At 36.6% G+C, this 23,357-nt stretch overlaps 1 protein-coding gene across 1 annotated transcript; it reads left to right on the top strand.

Annotated features, from left to right (window-relative positions):
• The first annotated feature begins 53 nt into the window (after nucleotides 1-53).
• Nucleotides 54-22,974, top strand: LOC124170912 (flavin-containing monooxygenase FMO GS-OX5-like). Its single transcript, XM_046549961.1, has 7 exons — nucleotides 54-481; nucleotides 9,220-9,358; nucleotides 9,566-9,684; nucleotides 11,881-12,058; nucleotides 14,389-14,539; nucleotides 15,699-15,862; nucleotides 21,927-22,974. The coding sequence occupies exons 1-7, from the start codon at nucleotides 285-287 to the stop codon at nucleotides 22,236-22,238; spliced, it is 1,260 nt and encodes a 419-aa protein (XP_046405917.1). The 5' UTR covers nucleotides 54-284; the 3' UTR covers nucleotides 22,239-22,974.
• Nucleotides 22,975-23,357: the final 383 nt, after the last annotated feature.

Raw genomic sequence — 23,357 nt, 5'->3', positions numbered from 1 at the left:
GAGTACCCCCCCCACTCTAAGCCTCCCCATGCACCCCTACCCTGCCACCCCCTCCGCCCTTGCAATAAACGTCCGTCCTTGTCGCCGGACGGAAGAACCAAGGCTGACCAAGGCCCAAGCCTTCCGAGGCCCTTCGCTGCCCAGAGTCCGACCGGCCGCATCTAGCCCTGCCCCAGAGAGCGACCGCGGATACGCGGGGCAGGAAATTGAGGCGCCGCAGTATAAGAGGCATGGTTATCGGCGAGGTCGCGCACTGACGTTGCTCGCGTCGCCGGATCGTGGATATGAAGCGCGTAGCCGTGATCGGAGCGGGAGCCGCGGGCCTGGCGGCCGCCAAGAACCTCTCGCAGTCCCCGGACAAGTTCCAGTTCGCCGTGTTCGAGCAGACGGGAAATGTGGGTGGAACATGGGTGTACACGGAGAAGGTGGGCAAGGATGAGTTCGGCCTGCCGATCCACAGCAGCATGTACAGGAGTCTGAGGTGAGGCGAGAAAGAGCGATTTTTTTTGTTTGTGCCCGAATTGAAGAGTAAACGCGTAAGGTCCACTCTGTGTGTAAATGATCCGAGTATTTTGTTCAGGTCGTGAAGGATTTGCTGGACATGATGTTTTGAAACCCAGGAAGTGTATAGTTCTCATTTCCAAAGAGCTCTAGGTCCGGGTTTTGATCTTCATGTCCAGAAGAAATTATGACGAAAAAATGAAGATAATATGCAAATAATTGAAGCCAGGGTCGTGCTCATTATGGTTTCCAATGCGGGTATCCTAGGTTTTTGTCAAGTGTTCTAGTGTACCTTCCTGCTTCCCAAAGGTTTTACCAATATGACATGCAATATTTACCTAATTCCATACCTAATCAGCATAGCCCTACAAGATTTATACTTGTTGTGGGCCAAAATCAGGCTATAAATGAGCCGTAAGAAAGCAAAGGTGAAAAGCGGTCGAGTTTTATGGTCTACCTTAGTGGCCGTGGAAGTATTCTATCAAGTTACTACGACGACCATCAAGTTAGTTCAGATTGTACACAGAAGGAGTTATAACTAGGAAAAGTATAAATTAAAGTCCTTAGTTTATGCAAATTATCCTCAATTTCAGGTATTGAAGAAAACAGTCCGGATTTCTGAAATTTAAACTACTATTAGAAACCCAAATTTTACACATTCAGTATCTATGGTTGACCTTACAGAGTTTAACCTTTATTTCTTCTTTTGGAGATGTACCATGCAGTATAGGCTGAAGTCTCTGACTATAATCGTATCTAATGATAGAGATAAAAAAGATCTTTGCAGTAAAAAGTGAGGAGTGTGGGTAAACCGTAAAAGTTTTTTTTGGATAAATGAAGTTGTCGTCATTTCCTCTTCTTCTTTGGTATTGTTTCATAGATTGGCGATAACGATGACAGTTTCTAGCCCTCCAAAACATAGAGGAAAAAAATTGAAAATAAAGGAATAATAGGTTAACTGTACACTCTCATTAAAAATTACAAGCGGGAAGAAAATTCGTGAAGGAAGATACTGAGTTAATAATTACCGTAACGTAGCAAGGAAGTTTTTACTGAAATATTATGAAATAAAAATTGATGATAACATATATTTACAGGTAGAGTGGCATTAGTAATTTTAAACCCCAATTAAGTTGTTTGTATTTTGACGTATCAGTGTTATATCATATTCAAGTGCCAATTACGTCACTATGCGCATTAAAATGGTGTTTAATGCCTAAGAGTAAATTTGTCTCTTAGGAAATGATTATATTCTTTTGGATCTATGGGAAAATTATTCTTCAAAACTACAAGTGTTTACATATTTATATAGGATTTTACATCTGATTGATGTGCATATTCTTAGATCACTTGGAATAGAGTGCTTTTTACATGCTAAGAATATGTTCCAATGTCAAAACCGTTCGTATTATCTTTTTGAATAAATTCTCAATGAATGTTTAAGTGATGCTTGTCTTTTATGGTACACCATAAGTTAGTTGCGTTTCATGTCTAATGTCCACATTCCAGAAAAATTAAGAATTTGGATTAATCCTGATTGGTCCTAATATATCGTGATTGTGAGCGCTCTACTGTCCTTTTAAAGGCTAAACTTATGGGTACAAATTTCGAATGCGGTTGAAATTTTAAATACAAAGGCCTCATTAAAGAATGGAAATCATTTGAAATTATGTGCGTGTTCAACGGTAGGTCCTTCACGCTCATTGCACCGTACCCAAATCTGACAATAGCTACCTAGTTTATGAGTGTGCACAAAACAGTAACGAATGCCTGGGAAGGTATAAACTAGGTGCATGTTAAGCCTTACTTGTGTACATCGACCTACAGTTAAGCTTCAGTTTGATCAGGTTCCTTAATTTCATAAATAATTAGAATAATATTAGTACGCCATACCTCAGAAGTTCCATTACCGTCGGTCATTTTATTTGTGAATGATATGTAACTCTAAATTACAGATTAAAATAGTGTTAGCGGCAAAGGGGCATTATTATTATTATACTTATTTATGTTTCCAACTGGTGGGATCAAAATAAATTCCCCTTTGAACTTAAACTCGAAACAGAAAATTATCTTGAAAAGCATAATTTCAATTTCTACAAAAAATTCTCAATGCGGAGTTATAAGACAGTTTGATTAGCTCCTGAGGCGGGCATTTGTTTTGATGAAGGATTTGGTACTTTTGCGGCAAATATTGCTGACAAGCTCTTCTTGGGCAATCAGCCGGGTCTAGATGGCCACCTTGACCAGGCTGATTTCCCGAGAAGACTTCATTAGCATTTATTTAGCCTTCTAAAACTACAGCGGCAACTACTCTCAAGACCTTCCTACGACACATGCGACGTCATATTATAGACGCGCTTCCGAGCCAAGAAACTCAACATCATCTTGGCCTTGGGCTCGTTCCTTAAAGGCGATATGCGATAATATGAGTTGAGACGCAGAACCTTCTCTAAAACAAAAAATGCAACATAATGTGTATCAGTTGTACTTGGGACATTTAAAGCAAAGAGTTATGATTATAAATCTGAACTCTAAATATAAAGAGAAGTACGAAATTCTGAGATACTGCATATATTCGCAAATTGGAGATAATTTGACACTGCGATAGAGATGCCGTCAAATTTTAGATTTCATTTGCCAATGACCACTTTACCCATCTGAGCAGACTACTTCTCAGCTGATGGGCTCTTTAACGCATTCTTTGCTAGTTGTTTGTTTGTACATACTAGTTCGCGATAGATGAAATATAATTTTGAATGGAAAATTCACTAATCACCGGTCTTGAAGAGCTTCATTTTTTTCACGGCTAACGGACGTCGTGTTGACATAGTTTTAATCAGATAAAAATATTTTCTCACACACACATACTCAGCATTCTTCGAAAATAATACATTCCAGCAATAATTCGGAAAATTTAAATGAAAACTCTGAGTGACAGTAATAAGATGACTAAATATCTATGGAATAATTATTAACATCGGTTTCCGGAGTGGTGGAGAAGTTGATTGAAGCTTGATTAGAAGTGACAGTGAAATATTTTATTATTTTTTAATACTGGCTTAGTGAATTTAAATGAATCTTCATAAAATGAAGTACGTAGCCCTTTACCTTACGGCTCAAAACTCATTCATCAAATGTAAGGAGAGTATGAAAAATGAACTCTTCATTTCACATGCTAGGGGAAGATACCGTTACAGTAAAGATATGATTAATTAAAATTGTAAATAGTATATCAGACAATACAGACGAGACAGCTGCCAGAAGAAGTTCTATATATGCCTTTCTGGTATCTGCTTTTCTGTATCTTGTTGCGAAGCACCTTTACAGATATTTCAATATTCAAACACCGCACTCCGCTTCGCTGAAGACATTTATCTCAAACGCAAAAAGACTGAGTAATGCTATAAGCTGATTTCAATTGGATGAGTTAATTTAATGGTACATAGAGTTGAACTTTAAAAAAACATTTTCTGGTGTGTTAAATACAATAATTTGCCCAAACTGATTGCTTCGCGGAGCTTCGAAAGCACCCGTAGCCTATCCGAAAATAGAAGTCGTTAGTCCGAGCATATAATCTGTAGTGTGAGTAAGTAGTGACATCGGAGAAGGGTTGATTAGTGATTAGGTGGGCGAACTTAGAATTAAAAACCACAAAAAAGGTTTATGCAGTGACATACACTGCATAATTAATGAATGGATGGAAATTGAAGTCGTTTTTTAATACATGTCATTTAAAAAAGGCAGAAGAAATGCATAAAGACCGTACGTGAAGACTTGCTTACCAAACGTATAAAATAATCAAGAAAAAATATTATTGATAGATAACGTGCTGCGGGAATTGTATTTAAATGCGATAACTCAAGTACACTTGTTCCATGTTTTTCTCAAAACACTGCAATTCTGAACGATTAACTGAAAAACAATGCATAAGACTTAAAGTTGCATACTGACCACATAATATTTAGTTAATTAATAAATTGTGAAGTTTTTACGACTAATGTAAATATGTACGAAAGTTCAAGCGCTCAAGTCATTCAAGAAATCTTCAAGTACTCTCTCTCACTGCTGAGTCATCACAACGCCGCGCGTAAACATTTTATCCCTAAGCATGCTTGACAGTTCGGCCACGGCCAATGCGTTCTCAGTTCTCCGGCCTGATTTCTAAATACTCTTTGTTCACTTAAATAAACATTTTTTGTACATTGATAATGCAGCTATATGAAAAACAGTTGGTCGTAAGGGCTAAGGATTTGTTATCTGTTACGTCTGCCTATTGTTTACGATAAGTGTTTTCACTTAAGATAAGCATAATCTCTGACTTTGAAACTGATATGAGGGGAAGATATATTGAATGGAATCAAAATAAATAAATTTCAGTATCGCAACGGATATCTTTCCAACTCGAATCCATTAATCTATGGCAAACACGCTCTAATCATTACCGGAAACCACAAGACCCTACCGAAGGTAAACTTCCATAATGTTTTTAGTGGAATTTATGCTGCATGCTAGGAAAGGAACGATTACGAAACTCTCTCTATATGAATCCAAGGTGGGCATGGGTGGGACATGGTGTCATTCAAAATGAAGTTTGAGTTTTTGTTACATCTTTGACCCCCGATACTCACTTGGTAATGGAAAACAAAGAATCATTAGGGATCAAAATAAAGCGTTATCAGGAATAAAATTATTCATAAGTTCTAAGATTAATTTTACCCGTTTCCACTGTTCTATCATGCATTTCATTCCAAAAAGTTTAAAGAGCTGCCGGGAATTTGTTACTGGGTATTTCTTAAAGCTGCCCACCCATGCTTCCGAAAAATTACGCATTATTTTCAGAAAAAAGAACATTGAATTTTTATTCATCAGCATCTTTACTGTATCAGAAGCGAAAAATGAACATCAGCCCAAGATGAGAATTTATTCACGTGCATAGATAGGAAATGCATGACGCAGAAGTTTACTTTTATTTCGAGAATTTTCAATAATTAAAGGACTCTGGGTAGTACGGATTGATTAACTAAAAGATTGAATGAAGCGGAAATGTAAAGCTTTCGGTTTTATAATTCTTTAAATGCCTCATTTTGGTCTTTGAACGTAGCTTTGCATACTGCCCGTTTTGAGACACCAAGTTTTGATGCTCATATCCATCGCAACGCCTCATCACTAATTAGTAGATGCGTTTAAATGCACTCTTTTAGATGGCCTCACAGCGCCTTAGGTGCGACATTCTTTACTGCAATAGGCTCAACAGATTCAAATGAGGAAAAATCAGGTATTTTTCTGGACTATTTTCTCGAGAAACCTTACTTCCATTAAAAATATTGAAGTCAATATTCAGTACGGTACATCGAACCATCCATATGGTAATGGAATGGACTTGAATGAGGCATGTTGATTCACTACGGAATCGGAGTGCTTCGAAGAAGAAAGATTCAAAACTAATGAATCAACAAATATCGATTCAGGATATAAAAATTGAGAAATTGTTCCTACATAATTGAAGGTGATTGTAACACCTTTGCCTTCTCTAATGCCCTTCTCTAAAGGCCTGTTTACACGGTACATTAACACGTACGGGTTAATGTCTTAATGTATGAACGTGAGAATGAACGCCAAAATGCACCGTGTAACCACCCAACTTGTGCGAATGCATGCACAGAAAATAGAACCTGTTCTAATTTGGTTCATGCATTCGTACATGTTCCGTTCCGGTCCACAAAAACCATTGACGCAAACGTACATTAACTCGTACGTGTTAATGTATCGTGTAAACAGGCCTTAAAGCTAATTTAACCCGTACAAGTCAATGTCTAAATGTATGAACGCGTGAATGAACACATGAATGCACCTTGTTAACCACCCGATTTGTGCGACTCCATGCTCAGAATGTAGAGCCTGATCTAATTTGTTTCATGCATTCTACATATTTAGTTTCGATCCACTAAAATCGTTTATGGAAACAGACATTAACTATCACGTGTTAGTGTATTGCGTAAACCGGTCTTAATAAGTCATTCCCGGAACTATTGCAAAAACCTTCACGTTCCCAAATATGATGGAAAATAAGTAATGGGCATAAAAGAAAAGGGTACACTCGAGTAAACTCGAATAAATGTCGGTGGTAGGTGCCCTTACTTTCAGTTTCATCGCAGTCGTGAAAAACCAGATTGGTGGAATTTAAAATGCTAATCTTTGGGTTGCGTGCACCCAGAAATGTTGGGTGCTTACTTGATGAACCCACAAAAATGATTAAATTCATGCAGGAAATATTCTAATTGGACAAAATTGACATTTGTGCGTAATGTGGTTGCAGGTTTTTGCTTGGTAAATTTCTCAGACAGGTTGACGTTTCAACGGCTAACTCTGCCATCACTTAACACTTAGAGGATGAGTCAGCCGTAGAAACTTTAGGTTTGCCTGAGCAATTGACTTGATGGAAAAACTCCAGAGATCTCCATCACAATGTAGGTCAGGCATGCACTTACATGGGTACTTGAATTAAAAACGAATTATCATGATACGATTCTTGAATTTTATGAAATCTATGCATGCTAATTAGATTCAGCTAGATTCATTATAGCTGCATATTTATGATAAAACGATAGATACATGGTTCACACCATGCAACTGTAGGATTACATGAGTGCAATAAATTCTACAATTACCTGCCTTAAATTATCACTGCAATCTGCTTTTTTTGAGATAGGGGTAATCATTTTTCACTCATAGCCTTTGCTAGAGTTTCTTTGTACTTTGTGCAACATACCTCCTATCGTAACTCATGTGGGAAGGCTATTTTCTTCCTTTGCTATTCTGCCAATCAATCTAAACCCTTGACTTTAAAAACCCATTGCATCTCACTAATATTCCAGTCTAGATAACCTCGTTTCCTTTAATCCAATGAAGAAGCATCTATATGATAGAGGGCTATTGAATTAGTTCATTCAGTGCGTCGCGGCTGACTCATTGCTCCAATCCCCTAACTATCATTAGAATTTATGATAACTACCATTTTTAAGAAATGCAGTACAGATGTGGTTGAAAGTGGCGTGCTGTAGCTTCACATAACCTGTTACAGTAATAATAGAACAAGTGTGGTTTCATTTCTTAAACTCTGCAGGCTTGGATAACAAATTTGAATTTTTTGAATCCTGTGATTCCAAAGGGATTTGCTTCAAGATGAAAAACTTCTGAATTTAACTTCACACTTAAGGTGCGTTTACCCTATGAAACATGTTACATAAACAAGTTACATGTAACATGTTTTATGAAAAAAGTTACAAATCCGTGTAACAAGTGAAAAGTAGGATTGTGTTGCAAAAAGCAAAATTCGTGTTACCTAGCAAGTTTTGGCTTCCCGTACGAAGTGGACAAATGAGTAGCATGTTACTGAAAAGAGTTGAGGGGATAGCGCTGACGGGTGGTCAGCGACTGTATCTGTAACTTGTTATTTGTGCACTTTTGGCTCCACTGGACTCTTGTTATAAAACAAATGTTACAAGTAACTTGTTACATATAACATTTTTATATAACACGTTACATAGTGTAAACGCACCTTTATACTGAACACCCAAAAGTTCTCAATCTCTGCTCCGCTTTCGAAAAATTACGTCCAGGTCGTGAACTTTCGAAGTAAGTTAAAAACCTAGCCTAACGCTTATACCGATACATTTTTACTCGCGTAATATCCCTTTATGCCATTGCAAACAATAAAGAAAAACATCGGTAACAGGTAAGATATTGAATGCATTCACTCTTTTATCAACGCAATTTTAGCATAGTTTTATTTTATGTTGAATTAGTCTTAGTATAAATGCCTTATCCACTTTCGCCTTAGGCTATTCAAACACTTTTATTTAGGGATCTGATAATGGCCTCTTATTCAAGGGTTCATTAAATAAATCCTTTACGGTGAATTTGACACTGCCATAGTAGTACCGTCCAGTGTAATTTAGGCGACACAACTGATTTTAAATCAACCAGCTCAAAAATAAGCCAAAATTTGATAATTAAAATCATTTACTTGCTATTGCAATCATGGTGTGAAGCTTGTGAATATCATCACCTGCTATTATTTGAATGCATTAATGCATTACTATATATATGACGAATCTCATCAATATTATGAGTATTGTCAGCGAAGAGAAAACTGTTACTATAAATGTGTTATTTTTAGATAAGAGCATCATGGTTTATTTTTCTTTTTGCCAGCCGAGCCATGCAAAAATTATTTCTTACGATCTTTTTATTTATCCCTCTCTCATGGAGTCTGTTTCACGGGTAAAGATAGACTAATCATGCGGTTAAATTAACCGGTATTATTTTTATTGAAATAATTTACATTAAAAATTTGCAATGCTCAATACAATTCCAGGTGTCAGTATGTAGTTCCTCGGGAAATCAGAGCACTCTAGCCACTTAACTTCATGTGTTGCGGAATTTAAAATATCATGAATTTATAGAGGCACACATCCATCTTAAAAATTTCCAAATAAAAAAGAGAGAACAACATTGAATATAATAATTATTATGAGTTGTGATGAAAGCATTATTTAACCAATGCTTCCCTTATCATTCTATACAAAACCTATTTCTTTACAAACTTCTATAAAAATCCTTTTGCCTTGATCCTTTTTGAAAAGACGAATACATCGATATAAATAATATTTGCGTTTAATTTTTAATTCATTGAAATTTTAATCTATTTAATTTCAGGACAAACTTACCCAAGGAAGTCATGGGCTTTCCCGACTATCCAATTCCAGAGCAAGAAAAATCCTACCTACCAGCAGCTGATATTTTAAAATTTTTGGAAAACTACGCGAAGGATTTCAAAATATATGAACGTATCAAGGTAATAAACATTCTTTCACACGAGTAAGATAGATAAATGCCATTAAAAACTGAAATTTCTGATCATAATCATCTATTATTTCATACGATTGGTGTTACGTAAAATGCACAATATAGCTTTTCTAATATGACTAAATATAATATTTTGTAGTTCAAATTTTACTATATACGGTAAAGATACAATTTGAATAATAAAATACCTCCATAGTTTTACCATGTGGTCATGAAGATTGAGCCAGTGGGCGGTGTTTGGTCGGTCAAAGTGAAGGATTTGAAGAACGATAAGGAGGAAGAGCTTGAATTTGATGCAGTGATGGTGTGCAATGGGTATGTCCATTACCCTTTGATTAAATATAATAAAAATAAATTTAAATTAAAGTAATTTGTCAAGCAACTGGATAGTGTAATGGCGTTAGTGATGGAAAAATGTCGGTCAAAATCAATTTTTAATCCAAAATAAAAAACTTGACTTGAAAAATTCAAATTTGAAGCAAAATACGATTAACCGAAAAAAATCAACGCTTCTTTAATAAAAAAGTTTTTACAAAAAAAAATTATTAACCATTCGAAAAACACTCAAAATACACATTTGAGAAATGGAAAAATCTAATTGGAACGTATGCTTCAGTTATTAGTGGTATGAATTTTAAAATGCACGTACATTTAAAGTTTTGGGATCACCGCTTGGTTGCATACGGCTTCACTAAATTTTTAAGAAAGATTAACTGACTGATACGCTTCTTTGATGATAGAGGGCGTACCTTTCCAATTTTACCGGCCTTATGGAAACGTCTTTTGCACCGGACGGATGGTGTTATAGTAGTCTGGTGGTGACGATGCTGCATTTTAACGAAATGGCAAGGATCAAAGTTGAAGAATGGAGTTTGGATCGAAACTCTTCAGGCCGTTTTACCCGGGGAAAGTACTTGCGTACGGCCACACAACGTGTGTACGAAGGCGCATTCAGAATTGAGTCGAGTAAAGCGGTGAATTGCTATAACACATGCGAGAATGCGTGTACGAGAGATGGTAAAGTAGCCCCTGCTCTAATTTCGCTCATGCATTCGCGCAATTCCACGCCATTTTAGAAATTAATGCAGATCTAACCTACGCAATTCCGTGCCCTGTGTAAAATGGTCTTGAGATCACGGATCCTCGATTTCCTCAATCTTGGACTATTAAAACTCGATTCTTTATTTTGATCTAAATCGATTTTTCCATCACTATATGTGTTCTCAATATGCATCTTTTATTTTAGCAGAGTGAAAATAGCACGAATGTCATAACTAGCGAAATATTTTAACACTGACCGTAGTAGTCATATTTTATTTTTTATAGGTTTTGCAGATGGATGCGTTAGAAATGCACATTTTTCATTTGAGCGCTGTGAAAACAAAAAGTGTCACAATGAGCAAAATATATTAACAGTATCTCGTACACACTTTTTCTTCTCAATAATTTTGTAGAATGATTTGTTCTTAATCCCTTACACTTCAATGAATTTTCCGAATACCGTGCTCAAATCCTCTAATTATTAGATGATTCTATGCTAATGGACTAGTAGGTAATGAAATTATATCTTATAATCTGTAATCAACGAGGAACAGTGAAATAAAAAGTAATTTTTATTTAATGTTGGTCACAAACTTCCCGTAAAATCATCGAGAATACAGCAATCGCTACTCGTATAAAATCATTTTATTCCTCCCAACGCATCGTATTTCATGAAATTTGAGTTCTTTCTGAATATTATGGATGTTTTAACATTCTTAACTTTTCATAACTTTAAAATAAACTAGCGCTAAAATTATGAAAATCATATGACGAACTACACTCGTAAATGTACGATTTGGCATTGGAAGGTAATGACGAACTAGATTCGTCATTTCAGCGCATTTGAGTTCACATCTTTTAATTCAGTGCAGGGAATATGCATAGAATTAGATTATTTTAATGGTATTCTACCGATTAAGTTAGGTTTCCATGGAGTGCTAAAGAAGGGATGTGGGAGCCTCTCTTTCCTTCCAGCACAGTCTTCTTCAATTCACTGTTAGGCCTACTCCGTTTCAATCTATCTAAAAATCCTTTCTTTTCCGTCCCCTCCCTTGTTTCCCTAACAATCTACTTTCTAACACCATTTTTAACCTCCCCTCCCCGCTAAGTTCTCCTCCCATCCAGACCTTCTTTCTCCTCCGCATCTCATCTAAAAGTTGCTTCTCCTCGCAAACCATATCAGCACTTTGTCGTTCCTTTACCTCTCCGTCCATTTCACCTTCTCCATTCTTCTCGATACCCACACCTCGAATGTCTCCAATATTCTCTCGTCTTCTTTTCTCAGTGTCCACGTTTCCGCACCGTAGAGAGCTATACTCCAGATCAAACTCTTCACTAACATTTTCTTTAAACTCTTACATAACGATCCTCTCAGAAGCTCCTTCCTGTTCATGAATGCCTCCATGCGCAATTTAGAATTAGATGGAGGTTAAAAATTAAATGATACCAATGAGAATTTTTTTGATGCAGGCATTACTCAACACCCCATATTCCTCACATCAACGGTGTGGAGGAATTCGAGGGCAAGCAGTTGCACAGCCACGACTACCGCATCCCAGAGGTGTTCCAAGATCAGCGCGTCGTGGTAATCGGAGCCGGACCTTCTGGGATGGACCTGGCACTTGAAATCTCACGGCAAGCGAAGAATGTGAGTTATAAGCATTCAATTCAGTGGACCGAATGTCCGATGCTTGATCAGAATGTGTGGATTTTCGATTAAAAACAATGTTCAACAACTATACTCAGTCCAGTAGCGGATTCAGAAAAAACTCAAGGGGGGGGGGGCGCAAAAGATATCTTGAGCTACCTTTACTTTTGTAGCAAATACAAATAATTAAGTCCCATGCAAAGCTTAATTTAAACTCATAATACGCATATACAAGGCAAAGCTCTCTTATGATATAAAAAAGTTACAATTGTTGTTCTGCAATGTTAGGCAATGCGGGCGGCCCCGCTAGGGGGCGCGTGCCCCCTGCGCCCCCTCATATGTATCCGCCACTGACCTAGTCTAAACTGGAGTCTTGGTCAAGGAAATCTCAATTCAGAGGAAAGAAAACGCTTCGAAGAATTTATTCGCCTTCTTAAAGGATTATCATAAATATCAAACAATTCCACCGATTAAGGTATGTTTCCATAGAGTTCTTAAGAAGCATTCTGGCAGCCTCCTACCTTTCATAGACTTCCTCTTCAATTCATTATTAGGTCTACTCCGTTTCATTCTATCTAAAAATTCTATTCTCTTCCTTCCTCTCCCTCGTTTACCCGATATTCTGCCCTCTACCACAGTTTTAAACATCCCCTCACCGCTAAGAACTCGCTCCATCCTTACTTTCTGTCTCCTCCGTATCTCATCTAGAAGCTACCTCTTCTCATCCACCGCGTCCAACACTTATTCCCTCCTTAGCGTCTACGTTTCCATAAAGAGCTGCACTCCTGATCAGGCTCTTCACTAGCCTCTCTTTTAAACTCTTACATAACGATCCTCTCTTATTCATGTTTATGAACGCCTCCTGGGACATCAAAATCCTCTTCTTTACGTCCTCACTGCTATATCTGCTTTCCTCTAATGCCAAGCCCAAACAGTTTAATTGCTCTACCTGCTCAAGTTTTGCTCACCAGCGTTTACCTTGAATCTCATATTCGTAGCTCGCGATGCTTTAAAAAACCGCATAACCTTTGTCTACTTGTGATTTATCCTCATGCCATACTCCTTGTAACGCTAGTCTAACGTATACACTAGGCCTGAAGCCCTCCTCGCTGAGTGGGTAATCAATACCTGATCATCCGCGAACCGCACTGATTTTAGCATCATTATTCCATCTTTTACTATAGCTTCCAACTCATCCCACGCTTCTCTTACCATCGCTTCAGCGTACACATTAAAATGCTGCGGTAATAGAGGACTATTCAACGATAACGAAAAAAACAAGAAAACAAAACCACAGGTAATATAACCATTGGCATGTTTTTTAGCTACATAACTCAAGATTCCTATCTAGATATATACAGATATAGTGTCTATTAGGGACCAACTTCTTCTGTTCAGATCCATGGCTTGAGAATCTGTAGTCTCTAATCAAACTTGACTTCCGTGACAACTAAGAATTGTATTTTTTATTTTCCAAATATAAATTAGAACTTCTATTTAATTTGTTTGTCCAAAAAATTTCCAGGTTGATTTAAATTGGCATCTTTCAAACACTAGTAAATTTTAATCAATGGAAATAGGAGAAATTTTATCTGAATGGAAAAAAATAATTAGAGCTAATAAATTGAAGCTGAACAAAATATACAATGTTCAAAATTAATTTTTTTAAATTTACATAATGTTTGCCAATGATGTGTGATTCTTCGTTTTTTGTTTTTTTTTCCATTTTATGTTGCTAGCCTTAGAGAAGTTGAATAAACTTGCAAAAATATCAGCATTACTCGTAATTAATAGTTATTTCAGTGACCTAGACTCTGCATAGCTAAAAAAGTGGTGGACATTATATGTATTACAAACTGCCCACTCTACTCTTTTTAATTCCTGTACAAGGCAACTCATTACTATCCAATTAATATTTAACCTAGCAATAACAGTAAATTCCATAAACTAAATGAAAAATAATAGTTCTTTTGCCTTCTTCACACATTTGACGACGAGAGTTTTATCCTGTATAGGCAGTTAGTATAAAATGTGTTCGTTTTATACTTATTGTTAGTTATAAGAGTTTAAACTCAAGTTGATGCACAGACGAAAATCTGGTGGTAAGACAAAAAATACACATGGATAAATAGCTAAAATATTTTGCTCAATATGGTTTAATTCCAACATGTCTGCCAGGAGATTCTCCGTGACATTCTAGATTTATTTAATAGGCAATTTATGTTGACCTAAGGATTTTCCTTTGGTATTTTGTCTCATTTTAAAATTGATGAATGCTTGTACACATGGATGTTTATTAGTTAACGCAAAAATCGTTGACTCCTCATCAGGTTATCCTGAGCCATCATTTGACGGACCCGATTGCAACAAAGTTCCCAGATAATGTACAACAAAAACCAGACATTGCATCAATGAGTAAAAAAGGAGTGACTTTCAAAGATGGCACGAGAGCAGAGGTTGATACAATTTTTTACTGTACAGGTAAGACAACAGCAAGTTCTCCTTATTGTAGATGCTGAATTTTTCTTGCATTATTTTACGTCTACTTATTATAGTCAACATTACGTGTTGCAAATGTTTTTCTTGAAGGGCCACTCGAGGAATATGCAGCGATCATATATTCTCTACCAAAACTAAACTTCTTAACCTTAATGCCTGCAGATAACTGATGGCACGCATACCTATCAAGTCAAATACATATCTTAACCCAAGACAGAAACAAAATTTTCCTCTTAGGTGGTTATTCAACCCTGCGTTTGTCAGTCGGGATTCCCCTACTCAGTTTTCCAATGGGTTGGTTGGGCTCCCAAAGAGATTATTTTTCAAAGGTTTGCTTCCCTAGAATGAATAGCTATTACGCTGAAGTCTTGAAGCACCACTTTTACTCTTAGGACTAGAAGCGCCAGAGCGGTCTTTAAGCCGATATGGAATTTCCACTGGTAATATTTTTCCGGCTGGCAAAAGTTTTTGATTTTTCGTATCTTTCAATGAATTTCTGTTTTAGATTCACCTGAAAAAAATAAAAACTTTTCGATTATAAAGGACATATTTTCTGAAGAGCATGGTCATTTACATCGGTGTCATTTGTCTCGTCAGAAGTATTATTCTATGCATTATTGATATGTTTCCACCGATTCGTAATGAATATATAATGCTGATACAGTATTATTGCACATATTGTTTCAGATGTTTCTTTAAGGAACTGTAATACCTATAGAAATTACGATCCCAATGCAATGGGATGCGAGAAAAGTTGCTTTTCACCATCATTACGAAGGTCGTACCCAGAATCAAAACTAGGGGGGGCACGCCTGGTTGTTCAAGTTATAGGTAAGATTTAAGCATGGAAAAGGCGAATGAAACCAACATTTTTAGGAAACAGTCACAACTCTTTTTTAGTTTTTAAAATTATTTGTTTGAAAAAATATAATTTTTCTCAAAGACAGTTGCGATTTTTGCTTCTAGGGGGGGGGCAGCTGCCCCCTCCTGCCCCTGACTGGGTACGCCCATCATTACCTATATTCCATAAACCAAATACGATCAGTCCAGTTTTGACTGCGCAACGGGCTATAATACAATAAGAAAGCAATGCAAGAATTTTTCACTGTATTTTTTGTTATTTTTTTTCCTCTCATTTCAGGTTACAAGTACAACTTCCCATTCCTAAGCGAAGCTTGCCGTGTCACTGCAGAAGATAACCACGTCAGGCCTCTATACAAACATCTCATACATACGGAATTCCCTACCCTTTGCTTTGTTGGTCTGCCATTCTACGTGTGCGCTTTTTCGCTGTTCGACTTACAGGTAAGCTAAGCGAGAATCGGAGGTTTTTCAAACAATAAGCAGCTAATTCTCTTCTAGTGAGCCGAACTATTTTATTATATGGTTAATGAAAAAATTGGAGTTTAGACACTAATTACTAATATTTTTGTTTTTTTACTTGTTTTACTAAATTTCAATTATTTACGACGTTTTTATTAAAATAAATATCTTTAGATAAAAAACTTGAATTTTACAGCGCTTGAATAAAGATTTCGACCGTATAATGGCAATCTGGTGTCCCATTACTGCTAATTTTTTCCAAAAATGAGGAATACGTGTATCCTCGAACCTTTGCTATGAAAGGATACCTTACAGTTTAGTATCTATCGTATAAAAATGACGTTGTTATTTTCAAATGGTAAGCGCAACAAAAGAGGAAAAAAGGCAGATTTATTTTCTTAACTAATACATAATTCATCGTAGACAAAAATATAATATGAACTATTTCAGCACACCTAATCGTCATGGGATAATCGTCTGTAAGTTTGCTTCTCTTCTATGGTCAGTTACTATTTCGTGAGGAATTTTTTACTCTTTGGTTTCTTTATTTAGTTCATTTTACTATTTATTTACGTCTCCCTAAGCTGATCGATATTTATGACTGTTATTTTTTAAATATTAAAGACTTAACATTCCACCACGACATAGATATTCAAATTCCGCGCTGAGAATTCAAAGAGTTTACCGTGATTGTTCAGTAGATGGCACTGCAAGCAACGAGACCAGTGTTTGTTCTTGATGCTGTGCGCGCTTCGGGAAGCTGTGGAACTATCTGCGTTACGTTCGCAGGGGAAAGTCTTCGGACACCCTTCTCTTGAAAAGATTACGCTCATAATATGGAAGGGTCACATTTCTATGTAATGGATTCCGAGTGAAAGTGAACGGGAGAAAACTCCATGAAATTGGCTGTAAATACTTAAGTAATTAATGAACAAGGTATCGGAGCACGGACGACTATTTTCACTGGGCATCGTTGCGGTTAAAGCAAATTCATTTCATAACCTGATCATTTAGATAGTTAAAAAATAAATTTTTAAGCAATTTTTTCGAACAAAAATAGGTGAGCCATTGTTTACACAGTAATTCATGCTTAAAAAATAAGAATTTTAACGCTTATGTTTTATCTATGTTGGTAATTATTTCTGCCGATGTGCTATCAAAAAACCATGGCATGTCAATTATTTGATGACCTGCACAAAATTAACGCCATTTTTTCCAAATTTCATTGTGACCGGTATAGCCATAAATTTGGCAAATATTTGAAAATGCATGTCATCCTTTACAAAATTCAATTGCTCTTTTATTAATCTTCCGTAAATAACTCCTTCAATATGTACTGACGTACTTCAAATGCGCTATGAATGTGTTGAAAATGATTAGAGAATGCGTAAAATTACAGTAGAAAAGAAACAATTGAAAGCAAAAATTATCCTTGAAGTGTTGGATACTGGGTATTAGATTACATACAACTAACAAAATATTGTCAATAAAGCATTCGTTTCAGGAAAGAAATTTTTATTCGGGGGAATAAATTGGCTATATTTATTTGGTTTAAAAATGAAGCATAAAAATACCGAATTTATTTAACAATACCTTATATAGTTTTAACGTTCATAGATATGCATGTAATGTTAATTAATTATTTAAAATTTATAATTTTTCATTATGATATTAAATGCCTACACCGGCTGAATTTGATTGCTAAAAACGATTATTTTTAAATGCTTCAACTAGGTAAGATTTAAGTATATTCTGATGATGTTAATAATAACAGGAAATTATGTCATGGATTAAAAAAAGCCGAGGTGTTTTCCATATGTTAGATAATTAAAAGAATATGCTATTTAGAGAATATGGGATTTACTCGATGATTGGCGTGCTAACTCACATCACGGCGAGGGTCGCTTAGAACTACTCATTCAAACTGCCCGACATATCCGCAAAGTAAATGCAAATAAGAGAACCCATGGTGGATTCATAGAATACAAAAGCTTAGGCCAAAATCTTGGTTCGGATAGCCTTCATTGACTTCACGAATGACAAAACGGCTTCGTTTTCTTCCACGGATTTATTTTTTTGGTACAAAATGTTTCAACCTCAAGAGGTCATTTTCAAGCCTAGCTATAGCTAGAATAGGCCATTTTCAATGCCCAGGTACTTGAAAATGACCTCTTGAGGTTGAAATATGTGCACTTACCAAATAATAAATCCGTGGAAGAAAACGAAGCCGTTTTGCCACTTGTGATTTTCAACTTCCACTAAAATGAGCCGAAAACCATAGAACGTATTCATTGACTCCATTCATAGTATGGGAAACTAAAAAGTTAACAATGGGAATACTTATGAAAAAGTTGTTTTTATTGAAACTCTTATACTTCTCCCTCTTCGTGACAGTAAAATAGGAACTGAAATTTACAAATGAATCGTACCACAAGAAAAATATGCCGTTTGAATGACAAACGCCAGTACAACCCATTGAGTACGTTGTTTTCCGGAATAGGGTGGTTTCCTTATTTGTGTTTTATTGTCTAAATCGAAAGATTATTACTTCTGGAGTGCGCATTTCACACTATAACATTTTTAAATTACCATATCTATTTTTCTCGATTAAATGAAAAGTGAAAAATTTCAAGCGCGCGAAAACGCGACGGCTAAGTATGAATGCTGGGAAAAGCTAGTGTGACGTCATTCTGGTTCCCGCTGCCGCAAAGTGAGGTAACCTTGGAGCGAGTAGATGTGCACCACTGCGATGCAGGCTGCTAACAGGTAGTAGAGTACCCTGCTACCAGGTAGCGCTTGGCTCAAATAAGGATTTTTAATACATTATCAAACGAAGGAAACTCTCAGACCATAGGTATTTTTAATAGGTGATTACTAAGAGATGTTTCCCTGAGCTCTGTACCTCATACATGCATTGGTAATCTCAGACGATGTAATACTCTTATCTACTCTTATAGAAACTAGGTCCCTGTGACGTCAAATGGAGTGGCATCGAATGGGTGCCATTCTGACCTTTTTCAAATGCGGTTAAAATTGACCATTGTTATTCGTCTAAACTCGGATTTCTAAAACCAAATCATTTATATATTATGAATACATTAATGGTGGGTAACGAATCGCAATCAAAGCCTTTCGTTTTCTTTGATGAAGGAAAGTACCCTATTCCGTTATTTCGATCTTGGCAGTATGCTTAAAGGCTCTATCATGTCAATAGTTACTCCCACAGACTACCTTGCTTCTCCCATCAATAAGGAAAAACGGATTAGTATCCCACTGTAATATACTCAGCTTTTTCAGAAAATTAAAGCAAGACCGAAGCAACAAGAGCCGAAAGCTGTGACGCTACTCCGAATCCTAATACAAATCCTCCTTTTAAATATTCAAGAGTGCGTATTACTGCACGCTATGAAAAATATTTATTAAGATATTCCACTTGAAGAACTTAGTGGCCTCTTAGATAAACTCGGATGGGAATCTCTGTCAGACCGTAGATTGAAAAATAGACTTAACCTTTTAGATAAATTCAAGAGCGGTGTCTTTTTTAACGAAGTTAGCCATATCTTACGGACGCCAACGTACTACGGAAGATCAGATCATATAAATAAAATACGGGAGATAGACTGTAGAACAGATTCAGAAAGTCTTTTTTTTCCACGATCAATAAGAGATTATATCGGCAGCGATAAAACTCATAAATAGATTAGATGACTTGTAGTGCCTACTAATCTATGTAAAGCTTAGAGCATGTTTAATAATTTTATAATTATTTCTAACAGCATACGGTAGTACAATTTATTAGTATGCGTGAAGTTTTTTGGACTGTGTGGTGTGCATGTGGGAGTCCAATTGCATGCTGCATGCTGATGATTGATCACCCCCTGCCAAACACCCTAGAGGTGGCTCGCAGGGTATTATGTAGATGTAAAAGAATCGGTTGTAGGCCACAAGCGGTATGTCATGGCTGTGCGTGAAATATATTAAAACACTTTTTCGTTGTGTTTTTCTACGAAATACATCCAGTGTCGCATAAATATGTGGGGCGCCAGCATAACAATGCGAAACTACAATTGTAAATGTATTTATATCTTAATATAGCATTTTCTTGTATATGCGTATTATGCTTTATATAAAACTTCCTTAAACTTTGCATGTGATGTAATGATTTGTTATAACCACAGAAGTAAAGGTAACACAAGATATCTTTTGCGCACGCCCCTATAATTTTTTCTGTATCCGCTAATGACTACATCTTACATTTCCAATCATATTTTAAATATATGCCTTTTCAATGAAAGTGATTTTCTTATTCCTTTGAAAATACCTTAGGCTAATTATTTGCGGTATTCTAATATGAGGTAATGTAAAATAAATACTATTTTGCATTACTTTGATTGATTGCAAAAAAGAATTTTAACATTTTTTTACCAGAGAATATGTTGAGAGCATAATAATTTTTTAAAGATTGCATGGATGTTTTTTTAAAACTACGGAGATTCATACGACATTCTCGGGCCATTCTTGTTACCCATATATGGTAAAAAATACTAATCTATTACATTTATGAGGATTTAAGGAGGAATTACAAAGTTATTGATGCTAGAGCAAAAAAAAACGTAAACTCATCAGGATTCTCATTTTATACCTACACATCTTAAATATTAATGATAGAGCTACTAAACTTTTGTGGTGGAAATGCACAAAATCACACATAGATAAAATAAGAGCAGTAAAAAAAAGCAGCAGGAAATATAAGCACAAACAGAAACTAGCCAATGCGCCCTATATTGTGTAATATTATAAAATAAATTATTAGCAAACCGGGAAAAGCTGATACTAATAAAGTACCTAATATATTAGCACTCAAAAATAGTGGCAATCATAGCCCTACCCCCTGTCGGAATCGACAAAATTTATAAGGAATGATTCTATGGACTTCTATTTTTAGGACGAGTCTCACATTTCAGTTCTTTTTCCGGCGAAAGACTACGATAGTGGTCATTTGAGATGGTATTTTTTATCATAAGTCATTTGAGGATTTTTATATCGATACGCCTGTGGTAAAAAACGAAGCTTCTCGTTCAAGGTATCACAAAAATGTGGTGAAGGATTAATTTGTACTGCATATGAGATATATGAGCGAAATGACATTTTTAAGGACGAAAATCTTATGATCGTGTCCAAAACTCACGAGAAATTAATTCCTGTCCATTCCATACTCTTCTCTTGGAGAAATAGCATTCAAAATATTTTGTCAGGCGACCATACTGAATAATAGAGCAAATGAATTTGAAATTATACCTTTAAAATTTAGTTCGCGGCAAATATAGGTATAGAAAAAATTATTGCATCACCATTTATAACGTATATTCTTAATAAAATGGAAGTATCTTGCAACATTTACACTCAAGAGTTGCCTGAGCTTTTAAGAAATAATATCTTGGAGTCTCGCTTTGTTTCAAGGTCCGACAGAAACGTTAAATTAGAGAGATATCTATTTCGTCGAACGGTTACGTATAGGATTTAGTTTTCCCCCGATTAAAAAGGACTCAAATAAATGTCAAATGGGACTCATTATACAAACATCTACCACGCGCTTTTGATTTAATTTAATTTTACATTAATTATTCTTAACGGATGGTGTCCTAATACCCCCTCCAAACGCTCATTAATAGGAATTGCAGGGTAGTGAGTAGCTGTAGATGAAGAACTCTATTCACTTGTAGTGTCGCTTCTTCATTCAATTATTTATTTATTTATCTCAATTACCCCCGAAAACAGCACAATAAGGCCTTTAAATCGGGAGCTTAAACAATCAACAACAGACGATCGCATACACCTATGTCCTGGATGGAAAATTATCGAGGCGGGACTCGAACCCGCGACCTTCGGTATGGTAGGTGAGGACTTATCCCTGCCGCCACCGAGGCCGACGATTTGGAATCAATTACTAATAACGGCTGGTGTCTTAACACCCCATCCACATGCCCGTTCAGGTGGATTTCGGGTTAGTGTGTAAATCAAAATCCCTCTTTTTGTTCTCTTCCAGTGCCGCTTCTTCCTTCGTGTCCTGGATGGGACCTTGACCCTTCCCAGCACTAAGCAGATGAACGAGGACGCGGAGAGGGAACAGTCTCGGCGGCGGGAGATGGGCCTAGCCGCACGGCAGGCACACATGATGGGCCCGCTGCAGGGAGACTACTACGACGACCTCGCCCGTACGTCTGGTATCGACGGCCTGCCACCCGTGCTCACCAAACTGCACAACTTCAGCAGCCAGCGTTTCCTGGACGACCTCGTCAACTACAGGAATGACGTCTTCAAGATAATCGACGCCGAGAACTACGTGCTCATCAAGTAACGCGGCTAAGGCCTCGCATCCCACCGAAGAAAAGCAGAATCTAGATGAGATGCTATTAGCGCAGCACCCCGCGTTGGAAGTAATCGGACTGTTTGGTAACGGCGTAAACATAAGAAATGCCAAAAATGTGAAACACAACTGAGAATTACTCTCCGAACTAGGTTGTGCCCGTGTGCATTGGACAGCTAGGATATATTTTGAGAGGCAGTGTTAGTAAATAAACGTTCTAGGCTAAGGTGAAAAGAATCAAGACGAGAAAAAAGTTTTGCAAGCCAACTTTTGGTGCCTCATAGCGATGAAAATGCCCTTTCTAGGAACCAGAAAAGTTCTCAGTTTCCCGAAACACTATCTCATTTTTCAAAGAACATTTTTAGAGTGACCCAAAAATTCTAAACTTTGGGCCAAAGTTGACCTTTTTTCATTTTGTTTACTCCCATGAATGTCAAACGTGAGGTGAAATGGTTATGCTTCAAGCACCAGATGCGGGAACAACTTGGTTGGAGACAATGGCATCGGACGACATAAAACAATAATAATTGTATATAATGAAATTTACTCTTCATTCGCTGAATGTGACCAAAGATAATTTTTCAGACAAGCTTTTAATTTTGATATCCACATAATTGTGTTACAAGTGTACCATGTGCCAAAACGGAATGAAAATGTTTGGGTGTAAATGTAATAAATATTGTGACATAAAGGCTAGCAAAATGGGCATTAAACTCTCTACAAATTGGCAATGCTCCCATTAATTGGGAGTGACATTCAATCTTCGGTCAGTTCGGTTAATAATGGCAAACAATGTAACCAGTTTGTCGTAATCGGGATGCATTTTTCAAGGTTAAGAGTCAATTTACTGGACGGCTGAAACAATCATCATTATATCGTCAAGCATTTCAAATAAAATATCCTCTCAAATATACGCGCAATTAGTGTGAAAGCTGATATTGATCCAATTAAATTCCCTGCATAAACAATTATGTTGAGTTCCAAATAATGAACGGATGCAGGGTGCATTTATTCTTCTCCGAAAAAAATGCTTTGCTCATTTATGATTAATGCACATTTTAATCCTCATAACGTTCATTTATTATAAATTAAAATTTAATCACACGAGCT

Source organism: Ischnura elegans, chromosome X, assembly GCF_921293095.1.
Source record: "Ischnura elegans chromosome X, ioIscEleg1.1, whole genome shotgun sequence".
Taxonomy (NCBI): Eukaryota; Metazoa; Arthropoda; class Insecta; order Odonata; family Coenagrionidae; genus Ischnura; species Ischnura elegans.
The sequence above is the reverse complement of the archived record's forward strand: the minus strand, read 5'-3'. Positions and strand labels throughout refer to the sequence as shown.